Here is a 26,155-nt window from a genome sequence, read left to right as displayed (position 1 = left end):
ATGAGCTCCAATTAAAAAGGGCCCGGCCAAGTTGCCAGCCACAACCTGTCATCCCCCGGCTGACTCAGCCTCTCTACCTTCCGTGTTAAGGCCCCACGCCACCGGGTGACACGGTGGCTGCCTCTGCTGTGAAAGGCCAGCTGCACTTACCTGGACTCAGGTATCATTACAGAAATGTCAGAGCAGGGGTGGCTGAACAGCCCCAGCCCCCGGAGACAACAGGGCCAGTTGCCAGCCTCTGACAGTGACAACAGCGGTCTCTCCCCTGACAGGGCCGGGTAAAGCCCACCATCCTTTCTGAACAGAGGGGCGCGCTCAGCTGTGGCCGGACTGGGCCCTGTCCTCGTCCACTAGGCACAAACAGGAAGTCACCCCCCCCACTCCCTGGCCCAGCCCCTGAATTTGATACGCCACATGGCATTTCACGGAGTCTACCTTAGAACCTGTTTCCTCGTTATGACCATAATTATCATTCAAGTTCAGAGTTTTCTTCAGTCCAGCGACATGAGGGCCTTGCTTCCGCTGCAGCTCTGTCTCCGATCCCAGCACTGATCTGCAGGCCGGACACCACTTTTCCTTCCCAGGGACAACCATTACACACAAGAAACCTTTTCATTTATGGGGGAAATTGACTAAAGCAAATCAACCTTGAAGTTTCATGAAAACAAAATCACCTGCTTTTCATTTGATAGTGTGATATTTTATTTTATAAATTTTTTAGGGTTTTTTTTTTCTCATTGTAATATTGTACAGTTTTGCATGGCCTAGGTGTAATCATTTTTTTTGTTTAGAATATAATGCTGACACACGTGTGTGTGGAAGAGGAAAAGATACTGCTTTGGCCTCTTATCACTCCTTATTTCATTTTGTTTGGTTTATGCCCTCTGTGTTTTAGGGAACTTTATAAAAGATTCTCTGCTACCAAACAACGATGTGGATTCTTTTGCACAGAAATATTTAAGGTGGGATAGTCAAAAATATAACAAGACTCCTCGCCAATGTTTTATGTTGGTATCACTTAATATTAACCAGACTTTGATGTATTGCAATAAAACAGGGGACTGTTAGAATTGAGTGTTTTGTCCTTTTTTTCCCCGCCTCTGATTAAAAAGTCCAAGGAATGAAGAAAGGGTGACTTTTCTTATTGGGTCCTTTCTGCCAGCCCCACCTCTTCATCCAGCCCTTCCTCCCACCACACCGGACATGGGTTGGTTTATGGAGGGTTTTGTTAGTTACTTCCAGAGCTCAGAAGAGTAGTGTTCAAGTGTCTGGAAGCTCTCAGCTCCCGTCTCTGGTCAAACCTCTCGTATTCATTTTAGTCTGCAAGGCAGCTCCACCTGTGGGGGCTTCGGGGGCCGTGCGCTGAGCCGGCTGCCCTGAGGAGCCCGCCACTGCCCGGTCTCCTTCCCCGTTTGTCACCTCCCGCCTACACACACGGGGCCGTTCGATTTTGGCTACTTAATGTAGAGGAGCAGTGGGAAGGCGCTTCAAACACGAGTTAGTGCCCCGCTTTTCACGTTCCAATGACATCTAAGGACGTGCTGGAAAGACCAAAGGAAATGCTGAACTGGCTTCCGCTAAATCATTGTTCTGAGACCGCCTTCCTGTTTCCACTTCACAGATAACTGACATTTCTCTTACTGATGTGTTGGTTCCTTAAAACGCATGTGCTTTAGAAGCAGCAGTGAGCGGGCTTCCCAAAGGCCTTGATAAAGGTCCAGTAAACAGACACGGTCAGCACTGCAGGCCACGCCCGGTCTCTGTTGCAGCTACTCGAGTCTGCCCTGTAGCTCGGCACCACCTTGGAGGACACATAAATGACTGGTCGTGGATCTCATCTACAGCTGCAGCGACAGCGGCAGGGTGGGCCCACGGACCGTGGTTTGCCAGCCCTTGAGTTAGGCTGAAGCGATGGACCATGGGACAGAGGCCTCTGTCCACGGCCTGGTTCTAATGTGCACGGCGCCAGGCCGGCCACTTACCCTGATCTGCCTCATCTGTGAAATGTCCACTGAGGGGCGTCCGTAACCACAGGACACAATGTGTCGAGTCACACGTGACTACAGCCTGTGTAAGGGCCACAAAAGCTGACAAGGGAGAGTGGATGCTGGGCCTCAGAGGTCCCAGCGCCTCTCCTGGAGGCCCCCCCCCGACCTCTCCCTCCGTCGCAACTTCCGGCAGGTCTGTTCCTGTTAGTCCTAAAATCTTACAGATTTTGGCAACCCCTAAAAAACTATGAGAACCTATTTTGGAGCCCTCAGTCTGCCAGAGGCACTGCCCGCTCACTTTCCCAGGCTCGCAGGCTAGAAGGGTCCCCCCTAGGAATCAAGTTCACTCCAGGAAAAGCCCCATTTCAAGAAGTGCCTCACTGGCCGGGCACCCACTGTGCTGCCAGGCGTTACACTGGTCTGTCTCCTTGCGGCTTCCTGAGCAGCTGTGGATTTCCCACATGGGCACGTGGCCCTGGGTGCACCCCAGGTGACACGCGGTTGTCCCCTCTTGCCCTGTCGCTCCCCCGCCCCCCTCGGACGACAAATATGCCTGAGTCTCCCAGGTTTGGCGCCAAAAGCCTCGAGCCTCGTGCCGGGAACAGGCGCAGCAGCTTCAGCAGCGTGTGGAGGCCGGACGTGGACGTGACCTGACCGCCCTTTACAAGCGGGAGAATGAACACTGCAATGCCGGGAGGTTGGTTGGTTGGTTTTTAATTTAACAAATAAATCAGACAATTACAAGAATTGTACAAAAATTAACAGAGCTAACTACCTGCCCATTCCTCTCCCTCCACAAAGGCCTGAGCCTGGAGCGGGAAGGCCGCTCACACACACCTTGCAGCGAGGAGAGCCGCCTGGCTTTCTCCATTTCTGCTCCTGACCTGCCCATGGCATGCGGCAGTTCTCTGGAACCTTCCATTTGTCAAAAAAGCTTCACCTGGTTCAATAGTACTTGTTGGCTCTGCTCGGAGCAGCACTTCTCCCAGTTCCAGACCACAGGCTGGAAAGGAAAAGGGCAGAAACCGCAAATCTCATTCTAGAAACACACACACACACACACACACACGTCTTCTACAACATCGTCAATAAAGTCCAAAAAAAGCTCTGTTGGGTTTTTTTGGGTTTGTTTTTGTTTTTGTTTCTTTGGTGGCGGGTTTTCCAAGTGTCTAGCTCATCTTTTGGTAAAGTCAACGTTCACATTAGGGGAAGAAACCCTATTACTGAAGCAGCAGATCATGACAAAGTGGCTGGGTGTCCTTTCCATTCCCGGCCTTCTCAGCCCACACCCATCCAGCAATAAACACCCAGTACGCGCCTGGCAGTGGGGCCCAGCAGCCTCCCCTGACCTCCAGCAGCCACCCTCCAGCGGTGAAGGAGTTCAGCAGGCGCCTCTGGGCCCACCTCCAGGAGCTTGCGTCTGCGGAGGGAGGTTTCCGCGGCGAAGCCCAGGCTACTGCTGCTCCGCCTGCCTGCGGCAGTAGTTGCTATAGGCCTCCTCGAACATGGCTTTACAGGGGAACCGGGCCTTCAGCTTGGAGCAGATGAGGAAGGAGCCCCCCATCTTCCTGTGCAGGGAGTAGGTCTCCTCGGGAGGAGGGATGAGGCGGTGCTTCAGCATGATGGGGATCAGGTTGTGGATCTTCTCGGTGGTGCTCTGGGTGCCGAAGTCAAAGGGCTCCTCGGAGGCAAAGGCCTCGCCCAGGATGAGGATGGCATCCAAGTGGGCGTCCTCCATGGCCTGGAGGCAGGGGAAAGGTGACAAGATTCGAGAGCACCCACAGCCTGGGGTTCGGCCCACAGCCGGCCCTGAGCTCTGATTTGAAAGGCAGGACAGGGCCAGGCGGCATCTTCAACTCAGAGAGGGGGAAGTGGCGCGTAAACGCAAACCAGGAGGGGTCAGGAAAGCAGCACTGACAGTGAACTCAGCTCCGGAGACAAAAGGGGTGGGGGCCTGTGGCAGAACCCAGTGTGAACCCTGCCTGAGGGCGGCTCACATTCAGTCTTGAGGAACACTTGGGTCAGCAGTCTGAGGCAGCGGAGAAGCTAATGATCCTAGCGGAGGACCTTTCTGAGGCTTCTGGGGGTCAGGAGAGCTCTCGGGTGTTCCCCACCCTTCCCCCACGAAGGCCAGAGAAGTGAGAGCTGGGGTCTGCCCACCACCTCCCTCGCCAAAGCGCCAGTCCAGTCCAGTCCAGTGACACATCTCAGCAGCCAGACAGGCCTCATTCACCACCAGGCCCAACCCTCTGCCCCCCAGCCCTGGTGTTCTGGGAACCTCCGGCCTCCACGACCTGAGTTCATCCAGTTATAAACCGGGGCGCCACGGGGAAGATTTCAAAGGGAAAAGCAGTCCACAGGCACCGGCCCCACAAGCAGGGACGCTGGCCCCCCCGGACTGTGCCTGCATCTGCCAGCCCTGGGGAGCCCCAGCGTCCAGGGGTGCTCACCTTGACCTCGTAGCCAGTGAGGAACTTCATCTCTATGGATTTCTTCAGCACTGCTTCCCTGTCCCTGTCCGCAGCGGCCCTGATGATCTGACGGAGGCACAGGAGGATACCCGCAAAGGCACTGAGGGCCTGGGCGCCAGCACCTGCCCCTTCCCTGCCCACTGCCACTGCCAACCAGCCCCACTCCCATCCTGCCCTCCTCTCCCTCGGGCCACCAGCGCTGGGCGCCGGACGGTGGTGGCCTGACTGGCCCCGACGCTGAGGACAGGCAGGCACATGAGGTCACGAGCCTGATCAGCCTCCCTCCCCTCCAGGCGCAGGAAAGCATGGCCGAGGCCAGGCCGCCCCTTGCCCCTACCTGAATGTACAGGTCGGTGAATGATCTGTCAAACTCCCGAGACGCCCCGAAGTCCAGAAGAGCCACCTGGGAATGGGCAATACCAGGGGCGGTCAGCGCTGGGGGTCCTTGGTGAGAACAGGGGGCAGGAAGGAGGGCACAACAGGGGTGGGGACCCCCAGATCTCAGAACCCACCTACGGGGCTTCACCAACCTTCTCCAACAAAGCTCTCGGCACACACTGCGTGCCGCCTCCCCAGGGCTCACCTTGTGCAGCTGAGGGTCATAAAAGAAGTTGGACCAGTTGGGGTCCGTCTGCATGAAGTGGAACTCGAACAGCTCCCGCAGGCACAGGACCAGGATGTTGTAGCAGATCTGGGGTGGGCAGGCGGGGGTGGGGCAGTCACAGCAGTGCCAGGCACCTGGTGTGAGTCTGGGGCCAGGGAAGACGGACCCCTGTTCTCTTCATCTTCCCCCGCGCCCCCGCCACGCACCCAGAGGATGCTTGTCAATTCCTAGGGAGCCATCTGGTGGGACGCGGAGCCGCCCTCTCGTGCCCTTCCTCCCCGCTGGCCCCAGTGCCAGAACCACCTCACAGGCAGCGTCTCCAGGCCTGCCAGACACACCTCATTGCGGATCTCCTGGCTCAGGTCCTCCGCCTGGTCCAGGGGGAAGCCCGAAATCAGCTCTGTGGTCAGCACATGGGGGCTGCAGAGCTCATCCACGATCTCAGGCACATAGAAGAAGGGGTGGTCCTTCAGCAGCTCCCTGGCAGAGGTGGGAGGTCACACCCAGTACAGACCCCACCCCCACCTTGGGAACGACGCAGGGCAAAGGGACAGTCTACCGGGCACTGGACAGGATGTGGCCACCGCCCCAAGCCAACCACAGCCATAAGCCTCTCAGTCAGAGGGACACACACACACACACACACACACACACACACACGGGCAGCCCAGAGAACCCTCCATCCCCCTGCTGAGAAGGACAGGCAACGGGCCGGTGCCCAGCTGCCCAGCCTCGGGCCAGCGCAGAGCGGCACCTGAACTTGCGGGCACAGGCGGCCTCTCGCTGGTAGTCGCACTCCAGGGCCAGCTCCCGCCTCAGCACATCGATCAGATGCTCGGGGAACAGGCCTGGGCCAGGGAGGAGGGCATGAGGGTGGGCCAGGGCTTCCACAGGGAGGCCTCCCTTGGGTCCCCGGGGCCCGTCCCAAATGCCTGCCCGTGACCAGCAGCCTGCTCAGACCTTCCGGGAGCACGTTGCTCATGTTCAGCACGGCCATGAGGTTGTTGACATCACTGCTGATGCTCTGGGCCACACCAGGGTACTGCAGGGGGCGACAGGGGGCATCCCGGGCATACAAGGCAGGACCCTTATAGGGGCCCCTGCTCCCCACCACCCATCAGCTTCCCAGACCCGGCTCCTTAAGAGAGTCAGTGCCAAGACCGCTTTCTCCACCGTCCACCTCCCCCAACCCCACGCCCAGCTGCCCCACTCAGGGCCCACATCCCTCACAACAAGCACTCTCGCCCGTCCCTGGACCACCCAAAGCAAGCTTGTGGGGAGGCTGCTGCACCTCCCTTGTCCCTCAGCACAGACAGCAGGGCCTCAAATAATGCCTGTTCCTCATAACGAGAAAAAACCCCAACCAACGTTGAACAAACCGTGCTATTGAGACCCTGCCTTCACTTGCCTTCACTACCGTCGGGCCACTGAAAGCTGCAGCTTCCAGGAAGCCAGGAGGTGAGTAAGGACTCACCGAACTCTCCAGCGCCCACAGCTGACGGAGGCTCCGGAACGCAGGCGTGGGCCCTGCCCCCGGCGACCTGCCCACCCCACAGGGCCTGGCCCTGCCCTCTGCAGCCCACCGTGGAGCCGCACGCAGGCGCCTACCTGAATCTTCATGGCCACCTCGCGGCCGCCCTTCATGCGGGCCAAGTGCACCTGCCCGATGGAGGCTGCAGCAAACGGCCGCTCCTCAAAGTACTCCAGCTTGTCCCTCCAGTTGGGGCCCAGGTCGTTGTTGAGAGTTTTCTGGAAGGAGAAGCCAGGGAGGGGCTGTGAGCACAGCCTGGCCCCTGCGCAGGCGCCACCCAACCCCCAATCTGCGGGGCCAGGAGGGCGCTGCCCGCCTCACCGTCATCTGTTTCAGCGGCATGAAGTCTGCGCTCTGCCTCACCCGCTCGAAGATCTTGGCCAGGTGGGGGTTGATGAAAGCGTCATCTGGAAGGCAGGAGAGCAGAGGGCTAACCCCTTAGGGGAGGGAGCCCCCCAAGAAGGGAACAGCCACAACAATCACCGGCCGCAGAGCCGCTCCTGGGAGGGCGGCGAGATGCTGCTCTGCCTTCCACACGCTGCAACCCGAGGCTCAGGGACAAGGCCCAGGCCCAGCCAGCACAGCTGGAGTCCTCCGAGAACAGGGGCATTTTCCCACCTGGCACAGAGGCCCCTCGCGCTGGGGACAGGGTCCAGAGAGGACACAAGGTCGCTGACCTGGATACGTGCAGGCCAAGGCCGTCGACGCACACCCCACCCGCCGTCATGCTGGGTCCCGCCAAGAGCCCCGGGCGGAGGGTCTGCTCCTCGGGGGGCGTGTGTGCATGGCTCTCAGATCAGGGTGGCCCAAGGAGGTGGATTTCTTAGAAATAATAGGGATAGCTTCATAGGATTATAAAAAAGAAAACGTTAGGAAGTAAGGTAGAGTACAGTGTTGAAAGCAGCCGTCATCTAGCCATAGACGCTATTTTTTTCTAACTTTCTTCTATGGATTTTTCATAACTGCAGTCCTCCTGGGTGGAAACTTTTCCTCACAGAGTCTCCGGGGAGCACTCTACGTGGTAGAATCGCGAAGTGGCGTGGTTAGAGGGCGCTGGACGTGCCACCCAGAATCCCCGCTGGGTGCTCCCTGCTCTGAGCACCTCCACCGCGAGGGCCCGGGAGAGGCTGCTAAGCACGCGCGTGCTCCCGGCACCCCTTTAAGACAGGTCCCTGGACGTGGAGGTCCTGGTGTCGAGGGTCTGAGCATCAAAGGACCTCAGACACACGCAGCCCACCTGTCAGAGGGCCTGCCGGCCGCAGTGCCAACACGCCTGCACCCCCAGCCCTGAGTGCTGCCCCTTCTCATACTGGGCAGGTCAGCGGCCCCCCCCTCCACCACTGCCCCGACTGCCTGTGGGAAACGCTCTCACTGTGCTCTCTGGGGGCACTATGGGAAGCCTTGAGGCTCCCCAAAACCCAGCTCTGCTCTTGGGGCCACACTGAGCCAGCCTCCTCCTCAGCCACTGCCTCCCCTCCATGGGGCCCCCACCCCCTGCCCACAGGGCCACACAGGGCAGGCCTGTGAGCTCCCCACCAGCACCCTCTCACCATGTTGGGTGGGAGGAGCAGCAGGACTCCTGCCAACCTTGAGAAGCCAGAACCACCTCTGGCTTCATCCAGAGGTGGATGGCTTAAAATACCACCCCCCCAAAAAAACACAAAAAACCCACTGTGGGTTTCTATTTCAGAAACGATTTTGAAACACCCCAGACCGCGCGCAGCCAGGATTCAAGCATGAGGAGCCCGTGGACAGAAACCCTCCAGAAAACCTCCCCTCCCCATGCTCTGGCAGCTGCCCCCTCCCCGCAGTCCCTGCCTGGCAGGGGCCCAGGGGCGCCACCCGCCCCACTCACCCTGGATGCTCAGCATCTGGCCCAGTTTGAGCGCTGCCCCGCGCACCTTGCACAGTGTGCTCACGATGCGCTCCGCGTTCGCCTCGGACAGGAAGGGGCTGGAATCCAGCAGGGCCTTCTTCCCTGCAGATGGGAGCGAGGTCACCCTCAGGGTGTCTGAGGTCTCACCCCACCCCACTGCCTCAGGGATGGGTCCAGGGGCGAGAGAAGAGGCCTGGCAGGAGATCTTCGTGGACCCCAGAAAGCGCTGGCCCGAGGGGACTCTGGGGGCGCCCTCCGTCCTCTCCGCCTGGCTGGGGAGCCTAAGTGCAAACCCATGCACGACCACCAGCGTGTGCCTCAGGCAAAGCGCGAGCCGGCTCTGCATCCTCTCCAGCGAAAACAGGCCCATACAGAACATCGGTGGGGGTGACGGGGCAGGGAGTGGGGGGGTTCAAGTGTGCTGTGAAAAACCCGGCACAGAGTCTGACACAGCGCTCGGCCCTGTCTGCTTCCCCCGTGTGTCTATGAAACCAGCCAAGGTCTCGCTAGGGCCCTGCCCACATCCCTGACACTGTGTCTCCCCGGCTCCAGCACCCCCAGTGCTCACGTGCACACGCTTGCGTGGGGCCTCGCCCTCTACTGTCCCTGGGGCCGGGAGAGGCCACGGCAGGAAGGCACGCTGAGCTGGAGGCAGGAGGCGGGCAATCGGGAGGGGCCTGGAGGGGTCCAGTTGCAGCGCCCCAGGTAAGGTCTGCCCAGCCATCGGCCTCCCCCCAGTGTACTGGACAAAGGCCATCAGCACCCTGAGAGTCACTGCACATTTACCACGGCCAGGAGGCTGCGGCGACAGCGCCGTCCCGAGAGGAGCGCAGGGCCAGGGACAGCACGTGGGCCAGCCGGCACCTCCCTCGCCCCGCTGCCCACGGAGGCCTTTGCAGGCAGCTGGCACCTGACCTCAGGGGTACAGATCCCTTTGCCAAGCACACTTGGGGGTAGCAGGGGGCAGGGCGATGACTCGGAGGGAATGCAGGGAGCCCCAAAAGTCCTGCTGCCAACAGCAGGTAGGGAGGGGGCAATGGGAAAGGGGTGACAGGCCCCTATCTGGCTCCACGCCCCACCTCCCAACCTCAGCACAGTCTGGCCTGGTGTGGGGAAAGAACTCCGCAGGCTTCTGGGGCTCCCTGGCCCGCTCCAGCGCTCCCTCTACCTGCCTTGACTCCTCCCGCCCCTTCCCTGGGCCTCCAGCCCAGTGACACAGTGCCCGCTGCCCTCTGTCCTGTGAACCCCATCAGGTCAGAAGCACCTCCAGGGCTTCCCCAGGAGAGGTGGCCAGGTGCCCCTGACCGTGCCCAGGGGCTGTGTCTGGCTTGGCCTCTGCCAGACCAGGGCAGCAGGAATAGTGTGACCGTAAGAACTAAAGGCCCCGGGGACGTGGCATTGGCAGAAGGGAGGCCTCAGGGCAGACAGGCAAATCTGCCAGCATCTCAGGACAGAGACTGGAAAGGGGTCACTCCTGGGTCCCAGCCAGCAGGTGGGTCGGGCTGTGAGAGGGTGAGAGACTTTAACTCTGCAGGAAGAGGCCGTGCGGCCCAGGGGCCTCCCCTGCTCCCCCAGGTCATTCTCAGAAGCAGCCATGCCTAGGCAGGGAGGGGACCTCCGTGTGGGCCTGCTGGCGGTGGGGAGGGTCAGGGCAGGCCAGGACAGCGGGACCAGGAAGGGTTCCAGGTGACCCTTCACCTTGGACTGCAGAAGAGGCTTTCACAGCTCAGTCCTGGAACCCCTGGGGGGGAGGGCCCTGGGCCTGAGTGCCTAAAGGAAAGGTGGCAGAGGCAGGGAAGCAGGAGAAGCCGCTGCTCCAGGCAGGAGAGGGAGCATTTGCTCTCCCAGGCACACATGGAACACGCCTGTGCTGACTGCATTGCTCCCGGGGTTTGGGGACAATACCCAGCAGCCCCTCCCCACTGCCAGCAGGTCCACGCAGAGGTCCCCTCCCTGCCTAGGCATGGCTGCTTCTGAGAATGAGCCCAGGGGCATGGTGGGCATGTCCCACTGGGAGGCCCTCCTGGGAGAGCTGGACAAGTAGGTGGGAGTCGAGGCCCCAGGGCCCCAGGACCCCAGAGCCTGCTCTCAGGCTGATGGTTCCTGGGCCCCTGACCCCAGCCCAGGGTCACCGCTCTTCCCGACAAAGGACAACTGCTGTAACCTTGAAGGCAGTGTAGCCTCTTCCCTGCTTGGACGAGAAGGGGCAGAAAGCAGCCAGCTTTGTGGCGGGGCAGGGGGTTGGGAGGGACTGTGCCAGGGAGGGGCTGGCTTCCCTTTGCTCAGAAACCCAGATCTCATTTCCCAAAGCATTCCGGCATCAGTGCTAAAAATACCCCGCTCAATCCTCTGTCCTGCGGCCCATTCTGAGGACATGCCCCTGTGTTCAGGGGTCCATGGGGACAGGCCTGTGCCGCCTCTCTGGGAGGTCTCTGGTCCACAGGAGCCAGAGAACAAGGACTGTCCTGGCCCTTTCAGAGCGACCAGGGAGCCAGGTCACAGGCTGGCAGCCAGGGCTTCAGGCACTGCAGGACAGCCAGCCAGTGGGAGCCACTCAGCCCCCACAGAAGGGAGGAGGTGTGAAACAGGGAATGAGCTGCTGGATGGGTCAGGGGCAAGGAAAACCAGCTCAGCATTCCAAATACATTTTGAGAAATCCACCAAGCAGACTATGTCAGTGTTGCTCTCCACAGCCCCCAGGTCCCCACTAAAGGGAAGTCCCCCCATAACCACCTAGTCTATCCCCTAGGAGGGGGTGCAGGTGGGAGGATGGTAGAACCTCTGGCAACTCCCCACAGCCCATCAGCACAGCATCATGAGCAGTGCAGGCTGGGGAGCGACCAGTCTGCAGAGCATTCTCCAGAGTGCCCCCCACACCGGGTCACCTGGACTCAGGGGGTTGTTCTCACCTGACTCTGCAAGAGAGACCCTGGAAGGGCAGGGGCAGAGGCAGCGGGAAAAGAGAGGACTGAAGAGGGGACGGAGGGCTTCACGGGAGTCTGGCACTCACACCCTCACCCACAGCTGAGTGGGGAGCCTTGAGGTCCCAATGGCTCCAAAGATCAGGAGCAGGGCCAGTGCCAGAAGAGCCAAGAAGGTCAGGGTGAGGAAGGGAGCGGAATGGACCTTGGGCCTCAGTCTACCTCAGTGGACCTTTAGCAAATGCAAGGTGACCGGTGTGCCTGGAGGCCAACAGTCTGGGAACACTGGGTGTGGGGGGCTGACAGGCCAAGCTCGCAGGGCCCACTGCCACTCCAGCTGCCAAGGGTCCAGCTCACCTGTGGAGTTCTCAGGGCGGAGGCTCTTCTTGGCGACTTCAGCCAGTGCCCCAAAGCCCAGACCCACGGCCAGACCTGCAAGGAAGAAGAGAGGGTACTGGGCATCCATGTGGGGGTGGGGCCTGCCCACTACCCCTCCACCCCGAGGCTCAGAGCAGCCCCACATGTGTCCCCCCTCAGCTCACTGAGGAACCGCAAGGACACACCAGACATCTGAAGGGGAGGTGGGGGTAGGAGATGCACAGTTGCTGTTTTCAGAGAGCTGACCCAAGGTCAGTGCTTTCTATAAAAACAACTCCATCTGGGGCCTCCTCCGGTGGCGCAGGCAGTTGAGTGCCGCACTGTGAAGCTGTCCACAGCCTCTGCAGTGCCGGTTTGATCCCGGCCGGCCGGCGAGGGTCCCACATGGCGCAGCAGACCTCTCCTGCCACACCCGCTGCTCCCCTCAGCAGTGTATTTCATCAGTCTGCCTGTTCTGTTCCCCGCTCTGTCTCTGGTGAATCCTCTCACCCTCCCACACATCTGCCTGCACCCTGGTTCTTGTGTAAATGAATAAATAAATCTTTAAAAACAACAACAACAACTCCATCTGTCCCCGAGCCCTCCATCACCTTTGCTAGTCTGCACACCCCAGAATCACCACCAACTGGGATACACATTGGGAGGACCGAGCACAAGGGGGAAAATGGACCAGCAAGGGTCTAGGTCATGGACATCCTGAGAACAAAGGGGCACCCTCCTTGGAACGCAGCCACATGCATCAATCTACGTGAAGGAGCCTCCCATCATCTAGAATCACTCGCTTAACTCACTAAACTGGAAGGAAAGGCAGCACAAGCTTAATTAAAGCTGTCACCAGTGGGGCTGGAACATTTGCAAAAGCACAAGGTAGATGTGCCCAATGCAAGCCCTGGGGACCCACAGGTGTTCAGGCTGCAGCCCCCACTCAGCATGGAAGGTCCCCACCCTCCCCACCTTGAGTGTCTGAGGACACGGGGTACCAGACCTTCCTCCCCATTTGCAATCTTCTAAATCAAAGTTCATTAACACCTCATTTGTCCAGATGTCAGAATAGGATGATCCCAACTGTCCAGCTGGTGCCACTGAGGCCACGAAAAAAGCCCAAGATGTTGCGTCAGGACTGATTTCCTCCACCTCCAACACCATTCTAGCTTCACACGCCAGCAGAGCAAGGCGTGTGCACGGGCACGCCCGCCACTGCCCAAGGGACAGCAGCCCCCAGGCAGACACCAAAGATGCCCTAGGATTAGCAGCCGCAGCGCACTAGCCCTTGGGGCCAAGAGGCCGGCGGGGCAGCAGCAGGCCCTACACCAGGCGTGGAAACCTGCTTACGATTCTACATTTTCCGATTTTTCTACAAAATTTATGTATTACTTTTATGCAAGTATCACTGAGTGTAATGGAAAAGTAATTAATGAGAAATAAATGTTCAAATCAAAAGATAACCTAGCTTTACTTTTTTAAAGATTTATTTATTTATGCATACGAGAGCTGGGGTACAGGCCAGAGATGCGGGGAGCGAGAGGATTCACCAGAGCCAGAGTGGGGAACAGAACAGGCAGACTGACCAAAGTACACTGCGGAGGGGAGCAGCGGGGCAAGATGCTCCATGTGGGGAGCTCCCTGGCCGGGGATGGAACTCGTGCTGCAGTGGCTGCAGACAGCTTCATAGTGCTGAGACTTAACCCCTTGCAGCACCAGGGAGGCCCTCACCAAGTTTTAACAAATGTTTTTGTGACACATTTTCCCCACCAGGCAACAGTACAGGCTACGCTTCAGCAGGTTGAACAGCAGCCCTGCCTCGCAGGTGGCTGCGGGGAGCAAACCACAGCAAGAGCAAGGACCCCCCAGCAGGGCGGGAACAAGGTGAATCACCAAAAGTGTGTTATCACCGCCCCTACCCAACATGATTACACCAGAGCTGCCAATAAGAAACACAATGGCCACCACGCATACAATTTTCAATTTTCAAGTAGCCATATTTAAAAAGGGCAAAAAGCACATTCTAACATATTTAACCCAACATACCCAAAATATTACCATTTCATCAAATACTCAATATAAACATTGTTAGGAATACTGTACTTTTTCTCATGCTAAGTCTTCAGTCCTGTGTATCTGACACGCAGCGCATCTCTGGACCCGCCGCACTACACGCGTGCAGAGCCCCTCGAGGCCGGTGGCCACAGACGAGACAGCACACGGGCAGAGAAAGCTCAGGAAGAAGCCACAGTCATGTGGAAATGGCCCTCAGATGTAACCCCAGGACCCATCAAGGACATGTTGGGGTACGGGCCAGAGGGGCCAGGGCCATGTTTTCTCTTTGACAACCCGCCGCCCGGCTCTGGAGGGCACTGGGTAGAGTTGGGAGCAGAGTCTTTGATTAAACATTAATTCTTCTCGGTCTGCCCACCCCATCCTACCCAGCACACCATGTGACTTAGCAATATAAGTGATAATCTTCAAAACGTAGTGACCTTTGGGCCTCCCCGGGTGGTGCAGTGGTTGAGCGCGGGGCTACGAAGCTGCCCATAGACTGTGCAGCGCCGGTTCGATCCCCGGCCACCAGCAAGGGTCCCACATGGCGCGCAGGCCTCTCCTGCTGTGCCCGCTGCTCTGGTGAATTCTCTCACCATTCCGCACTTGTATGTATGTATATGTATGTATGTATGTATGTATAAATAAATAAATCTTTAAAAAAAATAATGTAGTGACCTTCACCTAAGTCATTCTGCATTTAGATTTTGCTTTACCTACATCGAGTCCAAAGACAGACTTGCCATAGCGGCAGAGAGTATCCAAGGTTACCTGGACTGGTCATTGCCTCTGTAGACAGTGGTACCCCCAGCTTCTCTTCTAAGGCCTCCCTCAGATGCTCTGGCCACTTCTAGGCTGACCAGACCAAGCCAAAGCTCCCCAAGGGCAGCAATCTGTCATTTAATAAATCACCAAAAGAACATTCCACAAAGAAGACCTCAGGTTCTTTCTGTGGCCTATGAGCTCCCTCAGGGCCAGCCCAGTGCCAGGCCCAAAGTGCTGCTAACTGACAGCTCCCCACTGTAGGCAGGTGGTGAAAGCAGCCCCTGCCAGCCCTGCCAGCCCGCCAGCCCCGACCTTGGCCTCAGGAGCTCCTGCTCCAGTGAACCAAGATAAACAGGCTCTCCCACCACCCCCACCCTGGGCAAGTTTAAAATGATTCTAAGAACCTCACTGAGAGGGAAGGACAGGGCCAGGGGGCTCTTCCTTCTCCCAGAACTGGTGGTGCCTGAAGGCAACTCCTGGATGACGGGCACGTCTGCTTCAATTCCCCATGCCCTGGTGAGGACACCCCAAGCCCATGCTCACTTACATCCCATGTGTCAGCCATGGCCCTTCTGCCTCAGACCCCAAAGCCCCCAGGACAGTGTGCCTCTCTGTGTTTTGATCCACCCTCAGGCCCAGCTTGGCCTGCACGCCTACCAGCAAGCACTGGAGGAAAAGTAGCCACAGAACTGGTTCTGTGACCCAAAATCACGAGGCAGTCCAACCTCCATCCCAGCCTGCCAAGGCAGCACCAGCCCCTTCTAAGAAAGTTCCTCACATTTCTCTCACAAGCGGTTATCAGTCAAGAGATGAAGGGTTAATGCTGGGGAGCAGCGTTCTCCCCAAATAAGGAGCACACAGACCTCCTGTCCAGGGCTATGGGCCTGTTCCTGTGGCTTTGCAAGCCCCGCTTGGCCCCTTACTCCCTGGCAGACCTGGAAGTCATCAGGACCAAATGAGGGTGTCCCTCGAGGAGCCACTGGACTTCTGCCCAGTCAGGCACAGAGGTTACCAAAAGGGAACAACGAAACATGTTCCAACAAACAGACCTCTGGTAGGGAGGCTTGGGGAAAGGTTCCAATGAGCAGGGAGAAGTAAGTCAAAGTCCATTGTGCCTCTGGCTTCACCTGCCAGAACCCCCAGGCATGTTTACGAGCAAGGCTCCAGGGAGTCTCCCTGCAGCAGCAAGGGGCAAAGAGCTCTCTAAGGATAAAACGACACTCTCGCCCACACAGCACTAGGTGGCAGGCACCGTTCTAAGCCTTGGCTCTTATTTAAAAATCTAACAATCTTTCCAATTCGGTAAGAAAATAAAGTCTATTCAGAAAAGTTTTGGGGGCCAGGATACTAACCTTTGCCTCAAGCTATTCTTGAATCCTTAGTCATTCAGTGCTCCTTCTCTCTCCACCTGTGTCCTCCACCAACCCCAGCCTGGGAGGGGACCCGGGGACTGGACATGCAGCCCAGAGCACAGGACGAGGAAAAGTGGTGAGGAATTCCCCTGCAGCGTCCCCATGCCCAGAACTGGACCAGTGTGGCGCCTCTGCGGGTGGCAGGGGGAGGCACTGGTTACAGGCCCCTGGCCCTGGACAACTGGGGCTCAGCTTCCTGATCTATAACTGGAGATGGTAATAACTGCCCAGTCTCCTGCACAGAGCTTCTAAGTACACAAAACTGCCATAAAAGTTCTCTAAAGTGTGCTCCTGTAAAAACAGGAGCTGTGTTCCCACCATTGCCAATGGCGTGACCTGCAGCACATCTGTCTTGCTGCCTCAACGCCAGAGAACCACGAGCTTCTACGGGAAAAAAAAGGATGTATGGCATAAACACTCAGGAGACCAAGTGGCCAAGCTGGCGTCACTGTGTGCCACCCCAAGAAGGGGAGGCCAGAGCAAAGGTGACAGTGCATGGAGCCCCTGTGAGACCCAGGACCTTGGATCTCCACCATCTCAACAAAAATGAGGTGCCCAAACAACACATGTCAAGGGGACAGGAGGGAAGCCTGGCTTCACAAAAGTCGACAAAGGGGTGCTACGAGAGGAGGTGGGGCACTGAGTGCTGCTGCCTTGACTGCTGCCAGGCGGCCCCATGGAACCACCACCGAGGATGGCTCTGCAGGACCCAGAAGCCACAGCAGGTCTTGCTCAGTGTCCAAAATTATTCTTCAATTCACCATCCTTTGTATTTCTGCATTGTTAGCATGTCCTTTAAAAAAGAGAGATATGAATGCCCCCAACGGTCTAGAAGCCCAGTGTGCTAGAAATAAAAGGATGGTAATAGTTGATGGTAGTTTTTGTCTGTCTTTGGTGTAAACACTAGTGCTTGGCAGAATAATTTTTTTTAAGATTTATTTCTTTATGCATACAAGAACAGGCCAGAGGTGTGGGGGGTGAGAGGAGGCAAAATAAATAACCAAACTACGCCTATTTGCCCAATTATTTGTTTGTTTTTAATTTTACCACTGAGGTGGGGGACACAAAAGCACAGGGAAGAAGGAGCATAATGTTGCTGATAAATTAGCACTATCCCCGTGTATAAGAATCTTGAGGAAATTAAGCAACAACAGCCGTCAGCAACGCTGTCAGTTAGGTTGTCTAATGTAATGTCTAATGTAAGAGAAAACACTCTTATGATACCCTGCTCTTAAGTAACCTGACGGGGTCTCATGAACTAACTTCTACAGTGAATTACTTTTCAGAAATGACAGTCCCTTAACTGTATGGGACCTATAAAAAATAATATGATTCCCAAGGGTCCAGTCCCTGTACTCTTCCTTCCTGGCCCCCCAACATGTCCTCTCATGTTAGCATGTGTTTCCATATAATGTATTTCAAAATCCTTTCCACACAGAATCTAAACATCTTCATCTCTTCCTATTTCTTCACTTTTTATTTCCTCTCTGTCTTCCTTCTTCCCTAAGTGCTCTCCTCTCCTCTGCCTTACTCACTTGGATCGTAGTCCTGGGCCAAGCACACACACTTCCTCTGGGTAAGTTCTAGCAGTGCCTACCTTATCTGTTAAAGTCTCATTTCTATGATCATCAAATTCTCCCTCACTTCAAAGGGGCAGAGGAGATGATCTGCCATCCCTGTTAAACCTATAAAATTGAAGCATACATGGAAAGAGATGCAAAATAGAGAAAAGCATATTGAAGACACATAAGCAAGAAGTAGAGGGTCTAACATGTGTGACGGGGGTCCCCGAGGAGAGGAGAGATGATAGGGCAGAAGAAATATTTGAACAATGACCAGAATTTTCCAAACCTGGCGAAAGACATTAAGTCACAGATTCAGAAAGTTCTGCAAACCCCACGTAGGATAAATACAAATCAAATCATGTTCATGCACAACACAGCCAAACTACTAAAACCAAAAGCAAAATGGAGATCTTAAAAAAGAAAATAGAGGACAAAAAAACACGTTTCCTTCAAAGAATCAGCAACAAAATGGAGAGCTAAGTTTTCAGCAGAAACAATGGAATTATAGGGTCAGTGTCCAAAGGAAATAATTTCAGAAATAGAATATTATAGCCAGCCAAAATACCATCTAAAACAAGATATTTTCACACAAATAAATACAGAATTAATGATTAGCAAAGTGTAAGAAATAGAGAAGGGGATTTTCAGAGAAAAGGAAAATTATACCAAATATGATTACAGAAACGTAGAGAAATACAAAATGAGTAAATATGTGGGTAAACCTGAATTCACATGGGCCATACAAAGAAACAATATTTTGTGTGATTTAATATAGCTTAATAATTCAATACACACATAAGTCATGTTGAAATAAAATGCATGTTCATATTAACACACACCCGAAAAAGAAGAGACTATGTGAATTTAAAGTGTTCCAAGGTCATAGCATTACTAGGGACGTAGCAAAACACATTTATATTCCACTGTAGTAAATAAAAATGCACACAATAACCACCAGAGTAATCACTAAGAGAATAACAGGAACGTATAACACACAAGCCAAGAAAGATAAAATGTGTGTAAGTCATCTCTGATATTTTAAAAGAAGGCAAGACAGGAGAGAGGGAAAAAAGAACAGATGGGTCAAAGAGAAAGGAGGACTAAAATACTAGCTTATACCCCAAAACATAAGCAATTCCAATAAATACAAATGTATTTATGAAAGAGTCCCATTATAAGGCTTAGATAGTCTGTCCCTAACACACAAAAAGCAACAATACATGCTGATTAAAAAAGATACACCTTACATATATATATATATAGGACATAGAAGGTTAACAGGGGGTGGGAGAAAAAGATTCCAAGCAAACATTAACAACAACAACAAAAAGCTGAAATGCAGTATGCATATTTTCATAAAGATAAAGACAGGTAGTGTAATAAAGAAGTCAATTCCCAGGAGGAGATAAGAATTCCAAATCTGTAACAGAGCTTCAAAACATGAGAGCATGAACTGACAGAACTGAAAGGGGGAGTAAATCGGCAATCACAGGCGTAAGACTTTAAAACAAATCTCTTGATATAAGAGAGAATAAACAAAGATCTGATCAACATGAGTGACATATTGGGGGGGCGGGGAGGGGAGTGCAGGGGAGAGGGAGATTACTGTAAACAATAAGATCTGAATTCCTTTCAGGTGAACATAAACATTTTACCAGAACATACTCTTTGGAGTGCACAACAAGACCACTCTGTCACAGAAGGGAAAACCAAGATAGAGCCCTAGGTCACAAGCAACCAAGGGTTGAAACTATAACCCAGATATTACAATGACCTAGTGCCCAATTCTGACCCCAAATCCAGTATCTGTCCCGATCTTTCACACCATCCTTTACAGGATAGGGTGTCCAGAAATCTCCCTGTCCACAGCATCATAACCATAAATACCCACAGCCAAACCAAACTCAAGACTCCTGCCCCCACCTTGGCACCAAAATGAGTCACCCAACCTGGAAAGACCTGCATTCTCCCTCCACACAGCGGAATGCGATGCCTTCCAAACAGCAGCCCTTCCTCCCTGAGACCCAGGGCGATCCCTCTCCTCATTCCCAAAAGCTGTTTGTCTCAATCTCAGAAACATCTCACCCCATGAAGGGAAGAAAGTCTAGAAGTGCCTTATAGGTGAACAAAGTAGAACAGCGTTACTTCAACTGTTTACAATGACCCACCAGCGAGCCATAGATTTCACAATGAGACTAAGAGTAAATAGTGTATTTATATTTTTACAATGTGTACTTTCTAAGGACCTATGGTATTAAGTCTGATCTTTTTCTTTGCAATTCCATTCTACATAATTTGTTTTCTAAGTATTGATCCTGACCCACTAAATTGATTTCACAGTCACAAAAGTGTCGTAAGCCCCAGTTTGAAAACCTCTGGGTGAGTGAGACAGAAGGCCCAAGTGGCACCTCTAGGATCAGAACAACATGTTCTTTCCAGACCTGGCTCTGCTTTGCTCCCATGCTGCCCTCTCCAGCCTGAAATGGCAGCACCAATTGTTTGGGTAACAGCGTGAGTAGCTCTGAGTCCCAGTGTGGGCACATCGCCAGCACACAGAGCCCTGAGGGTGGCTCCAGGCATCAGGCGGCTGTCTCAGGGGGCTCCAGAGGCTTCTGCTGCTGGTGCAAGCAGATGAGCGCTTCCCTTCATCCCAACTCAGGCTCCCCGAGACTGCCCATATCCCTTACCCTCAGGGAGCCCTGACTTCTGGTTTATTGAAGTTACCTTTTTAGCCCACATACCTTCCTATATATAACCCCTGCCACTTCAGTCTGTCTTCCTAACTCACCACCCAAAATGCCCTGACTCTTGCCCATTTCACCAGCACTTTATTTTTTTCTAAGATTTATTTATTTATGCATACAAGAACTGGGGTACAGGTCAGAGACATGGGGGGGTGAGAGGATTCACCAGAGACAGAGTGGGGAACAGAACAGGCAGACTGAGTGAAATACACTGCTGAGGAGAGCAGCGGGCAAGACAGGAGAGGTCTGCTGCACCATGTGGGTATCTCCCTGGCCAGGGATCGAACTCGTGCTGCAGTGGCTGCAGATAGCTTCATAGGTTGCGTCTTAACCCCTTGCGCCACTAGGGAGGCCCTTCACCAACACTTTAAACTGTTCCATCAAATTCTAAGTTTCCACCACAACCTTCATTCTGACCACTTTTCCCAAACAGATCCTCTACCACTCTAGCCCCTGCTAAGACTCACAGTCCTCTATAACACATCTCTGCGCAGGCCTAGTCTGGAGGGGAAGAGAGGGTTATAGAGAAAAACTACAGAGTAAGAAGAGAAGAGAACCTCTGTCTAATACATTCATAAGAAATAATGTCACCCAACCGAAGGTCACTGTGTGAAACCTGGAACATGGCAATTTTCAGGGGGTAGGGACCAGGGAAGGTCACCAGAATAGTGATTCTCATTTGATGCCCCAGGAAGTTATGATGTTCTATGAGGAACTGCTTGAAATGTTAACCCTTTAAAGCAAACGGAGCAGTAATTTTGGACCAAAACTCAGATGACATTATGCTAAGTAGCAGCAGATGCCAAATTGTGAGAAAATAATTAGGAAAGAAAACTTAGAGTTGAGAAAATTCTATCCAATTAACCCAGTCTGTTCTGCAGCCAGACGCCATCAATTGCTGCTAGGCCCTGCTCAAATGTCCAGTCCTAGAGCGCCGATCTAGATCATGGAACAGGACGGGGTTTCCAAGAGACGGAAGACAGCAGCATGTATGACGGACAGCACGCGCAGGTGAAGACTCACACCAGCCAAGCCAAGCAAAGCGCAGGCAGTAATGACTCAGAGGATGGCAGTGTGTGCTCGTGACAGCTGAGCACTGTCATCATCATGGACCACTCAGACCGCTGATGATACGGCCTCGTGGAAAGCCACATTCCCAAGGGTGGTGCGTGAATCAACTGCCAAAAACTGTTACTTGCACCAACTGTACTGTCTGGAGAACCAACAGGAGACTGACAAGCTTTAAAAAATGCACTCTGACTTGCTCCACCTTAAAGTACACCCCTGCAAAGGGCAGAGAACTTTCAATAGGAACACACTGGTCAGTAAGTATGAAGTAAGTGTGACAACTCAGCATCATAAAAGCAGATACAAGTAGTATAAACCTTCACTATGAAATTACCCTTAAAAATGGACAAAAAGAGCTCAGGCGCAATGGACACAGTGGCTACTCCCAAAGGGAAGGACAGTAAAGCTCACAACTCTACAGCATATCAAAATGGACCTTAAACCACAGCCCCTTGGGGCCACAGGCCCTCCTTATCATCCCACTGATGCAACAGAGACCTGTGGGAAGCCAGCAAATGGGCACCCTGAGTGGCTAAAGTGGGGGGGGGGGCAAAAAAACCCCACATTGTTCAGGAGCTAAACAACCCCAATTGAGGAAGTTCTGTGCCCTACCCAGCCTCGCTCCTGCAGAGACCTCCACAGGGGTTGAGCAGAAGGGGGTACTGGGGCAAGAAGAAAAAGCTGATGCTGAGGACACCCCTCCGGCCCCAAGCAGTTGCAGCCTGAGAAGCAAACCATGGACCACCCTACCTCCAGCGGTGAGCTAAAGCAGAGCAGCAGCTGTGCTATAAAACATCCAGGAACAGCTAGCACTGTCCCCAGGATATCCCCGGATCCCCGCCCCCTTCTACCTCCACATGGACCCCATAGTGGCCCCCACTTCACTGAGGATGGCAGGTGAGGTGGCACAGGGGCAGTGCCTTACCTCCAAAGTTAGCCAGCCGCCCAATCCTCGTAACTGGCACCTTCCGCTCCCGAGCCCGCTCACTGAGCTGGAGGAGAAAAGAAAGAGACCTCAGAGAATCAGGGAACAAGGACACAACCAACCAACCAGCAGGGATTCGTGCCAGGACCCACATCCCCCTCTGCCCCAAACACAGCAGCTCCACCTGGCAGCGCACTCCATCAAGAATAGCCCTCACATTCCTAAAACCTCCAGATCACAGCATCTGGAGAATGTCCCCCACTTCGGGGGGGGAGGGGGTGACAGAGTGACAGCACCACTTTGAGTGGGAACCCCAGCCCCATTCCAGGGGGCCCTTCCTGCACATACCATCTGCTTATGGGGCTTGCCCTCGGGGCGAGCCTTGGTTTGCCGGGCCTTCTCAATGTCCTCAGCCGTCAGGCCCCCTATGGGAGACTGGTCCTGGTGGAAGAATCTTCTCTGAAAGCCTGTGACCAAGAAGGGGTCCCTGGGGTCTATGAAGAGCCTCCTGTTCACCCTGCCCAGAGGAGAGGTGGCCTGGCCCGGGAGCCCGGCTTCCCTGAAGGGTCCACTGGCAACATAGGTAGGAGCCGGGCCCTGGCTGTCAGTGACATTCGCAGGTGGAGGCGGGGACTGGTCAGAGGAGGCTGTTGCAGAGAAATCTTCAGCGGCTCCCGGGGCCCCGGGGCTTGAGAAGTGGAACTCTGCTTCTGGATCCTTGAAGCCCTCAGTGTAAGGTTCTTCATGCTTATCCTGACCCTGCGGGGAACAAAAGCCACCATAAGAAGAGCAAGAAATGAGCCACTGTCCACAGTATCCCCCCTCTGCACAACACCTAGTCCCAACCTCTGACCCTCCGGGTGAACTTGCTGCTGCTGTGGCCCGAGGTCAGTTCTGGAGAAGAGCAGTACCTTCCCCACCCAGGGCCAGGAGCCCCAGATTTCAGTCTTGCTTCTGCCAAGTGAAGTAGCCAGGCCACATGATCACTAGCACCTGGGTGCTCCGCAGAGTGGGCAGGTGACCAGCACCTGACAAGCTTCTTACCTTAAATCAGGTATAAGGAGCAACCTCTGGGGTTCTGAGGAATGTGAACAGGGCAAAATCTGAGGAGTGCTGAGAAGGAAAAGCATAACCAAGAACAGCAAGGACAGCAGCACATATGGGGACTGCCCTGCCACTGCGCCGGAGCCACGCTGCAGACCCCGTGTCAGCCTGGAATGTTCCTTTAAGGGGCTCTCACTCGCGGGCTTATCATAACCAGGGCCAGTCTGGCTCCCTGGGAGCTGGGGGTCAGACAGGCAAGGAGGGGGATGCACCAGGTTTCTTTCTAACAGTCTCTAAAACCTGACCTTCAGGCCCAAGTTCTTCCTACTTTTGAACCCTGGTGTGACCGTGAGTTCCAACCCCTCTACTACTTCCACACCTGAAAGTAGGGCTCCTCGTGGTCGCAGTTATGCGGGGCCACAGACTGGGCCAGGAAAGTGCCAGTGAGGTTATAATTAGAACAGCACCAACTCCTGAAGGGAGGTCAGTGGCCTGGAGTCCTCAAACCCACAGACAAGGGAGTCAGTGTGCAGTGACTGACAGGCAGACGCTGCCCGCGGGCTCTGCAAAACAGCAGGAGACCCAAGCCCCTGACTCTCTGCTTTATAAGATATTGTGGGGTCTGAGGAGATAAGACTTGCCCTGGAAGGAAGGAGACTAGTTGGTACCCTCATTTCATAAATGGGAGACAGATGCGGAGAGAGCTACGCCAGTGGCATAGCAGGTTTCCCAGGTCAAGGCGCACCCGACTGGCTGCTGACATCACTTTTCTCGGAGCAGAGTAAGTTGTGTCTGGATTTACTAGGAGCCTCTCAAGATGGCCAGGACAATCCTCAGTGAGGGCGTGTGGGGCAGGGTTCTGAGGGCCACAACAGGGGTCCCTTTTCTGCCCCAGAGCTCCCCTGATGGCCACCTGGCCCTGCATTACCAAGACCTGTTTATATGCCTGTTGGTGCCCCAGCCAATGAAGGGGTGTCAGTGGCTCAGTAAGACCAGACTCAGTGAGTATGAGTTGCTGGAGGAAGGTGTCTGGAGGATCTGGCCCTCAGCCCCCTCACAGGGAAGGGAGGTACCAACACGCTAAGTGTTTAGGGTGAGAGCAGGAGCACACTGGAGGCCACTGCCCCACTCAGCCACTCCCCCCTGGGACTGGGCCTAGCAAAGACTCAGGGGCAGGGCAGGAGATTGGACAGGAGTCCCCTGGCCTCTCAAGAGGGGCCAGGTCTGCCAGGGTCTGGCCCCCCACCCGGGGATGAGGGGGCCAAGTGTGCTGGACAGCCTGACTTCCTGAGTGTTCTACAGGCAAAACACCAACAGGCAGGTGATGGCTCCTCATTGAAAAGGCACCACATGAAGTAGCCAAGGCCGCAGCCCAGCCTCAGCAGAGGGAGGGCAAAGGCAAGGATGGGAAAAGGACAAAGAATTCTGGTCTCATCACTTAACAATCACAGGCCTCTCATCAACTGCTAAGGCTCAATTTCCGCATCTGAGAAACAGGAGCAAAAGCCTACACAAGCCCACCACCAGGACAGCAGCGAAGCTTGCAGGAAATCACTGGTGTGAAGATTTCTAGCAGTTGCAAGCACTGTGCAAAGTGAGAGAGGCACTGTACCATCACTTCATCCTTTCAGAGCAGTGATGGGGGTAAGGGCTGGAAGCCCCAAAACTGAGACCCACTGAGGAGTAACAGCAGGAACGATGAGGAAGGAGGAACAGATGAGGAAGAAGAGTGGGCGGAGGCAAGGCAGGCTCTGCGGGGTAACATACACACCTCCCACCCCTCGGGCTTGCAGAGGCAGAGCAGAGGGCGCCCTGGTATCGCAAACCCTGTTGACAAATGCCTCTCATTTTCCTTAAAACCTTTCCCTTGATGGTAAAATGCAGAGCCTTTCTGAAATGCAGCACAAGATATAAGACAGCAGATGAGAGAGGTGGGAGGCCCTCAACAGCACCGGATCAGCTGCTACCCTGGAAAGAAGCAGAGCCCCAGGTGGGCACCCAGAGACCCTCAGCAAAATGAAGGAAAAACACAAGGTCTGGCCCTGGCTATGGCCTCGGCTGGGCAGGGAATACAAGGGCCATAATGACACCTCACCGCTGAGGTATGTCAGGCAAAGACATGTGTGTCTCCCAGTTTGCACACAGGGCAGCTTACGTCACTTCTTTACCAAAACCAAACCCACAAAAAAACACTAACAGAAATCAGAAACAGAAAAAGGCTTGGTCTTATAAAAACAATTGTTTGCTTCAGTGAAGGAAGCATAACAGGTTCCTTTCAGCTGCTCCCTATCAGAATATAAGCAAATGCTACTTTTTTCTTTGCAATATTTTTAATTTTCTAAAATTAAAAAGGCCCCTCTTTAGGCCCCTTGGGCCAAGCAGTCTAGCCCTGTGAAGTTTCCTATCACAACTGGAGTCTCACGCAGCAGGCTCGCTCAGGGGACTCTCCCACCCCCACCCCTGACCCCAAGCCCCGCTGTCTCACTAAGAGCTCCCAATCCAGCCCCTCCCAGTGCCAGACCAGTCACCGTACCTGCACTGTCCCCCAGACCATGCCGATCTGCTCCACCGCCGTGGACTGCAGGGCCCTGGCCACCAGAAAGAGCTCCCTGCCAAGGCCCAAGTGCTGCAGGTGGGTTTCCACGGTGGCCTGGGTCAGCTTGGCCAGGCCTTTGGCCACCATGATGGCATCCCCCAACATGGCAGCCATGCTTCAGGGCTGGAAGAGAGAGGCCAAGTCAGGGGAGAAGCACCATACCCCACATGGGTGTTACTTACATGGATCAACTAACCCCAGACTCTGGGCAGAAGATGACTATTTGCTCT

The 26,155-nt window shown here is 54.7% G+C and overlaps 1 protein-coding gene across 2 annotated transcripts; it reads right to left on the bottom strand.

The window, feature by feature from the left end:
• Window positions 1-3,441: 3,441 nt before the first annotated feature.
• On the bottom strand, window positions 3,442-26,039 carry COQ8A (coenzyme Q8A; the record flags this gene model as incomplete). 2 transcript variants are annotated; one of them, XM_084253504.1, is made up of 14 exons in its annotated part: window positions 3,442-3,729; window positions 4,439-4,525; window positions 4,797-4,862; window positions 5,043-5,150; window positions 5,402-5,543; window positions 5,818-5,911; window positions 6,024-6,105; window positions 6,672-6,812; window positions 6,916-7,001; window positions 8,450-8,572; window positions 11,749-11,823; window positions 22,286-22,352; window positions 22,634-23,044; window positions 25,863-26,039. In XM_084253504.1, the coding sequence occupies 14 exons, from the start codon at window positions 26,037-26,039 to the stop codon at window positions 3,442-3,444; spliced, it is 1,947 nt and encodes a 648-aa protein (XP_084109630.1). The 2 variants fall into 2 exon arrangements, with proteins under 2 accessions (XP_084109630.1, XP_084109631.1); XM_084253505.1 differs by having other exon boundaries at window positions 22,634-23,038.
• Between the last annotated feature and the right edge of the window lie 116 nt (window positions 26,040-26,155).

This window comes from Talpa europaea (genome assembly GCF_964194135.1).
Source record: "Talpa europaea genome assembly, chromosome: 14".
NCBI lineage: Eukaryota > Metazoa > Chordata > Mammalia > Eulipotyphla > Talpidae > Talpa > Talpa europaea.
This window is presented reverse-complemented; position numbering and strand designations above follow the sequence as displayed.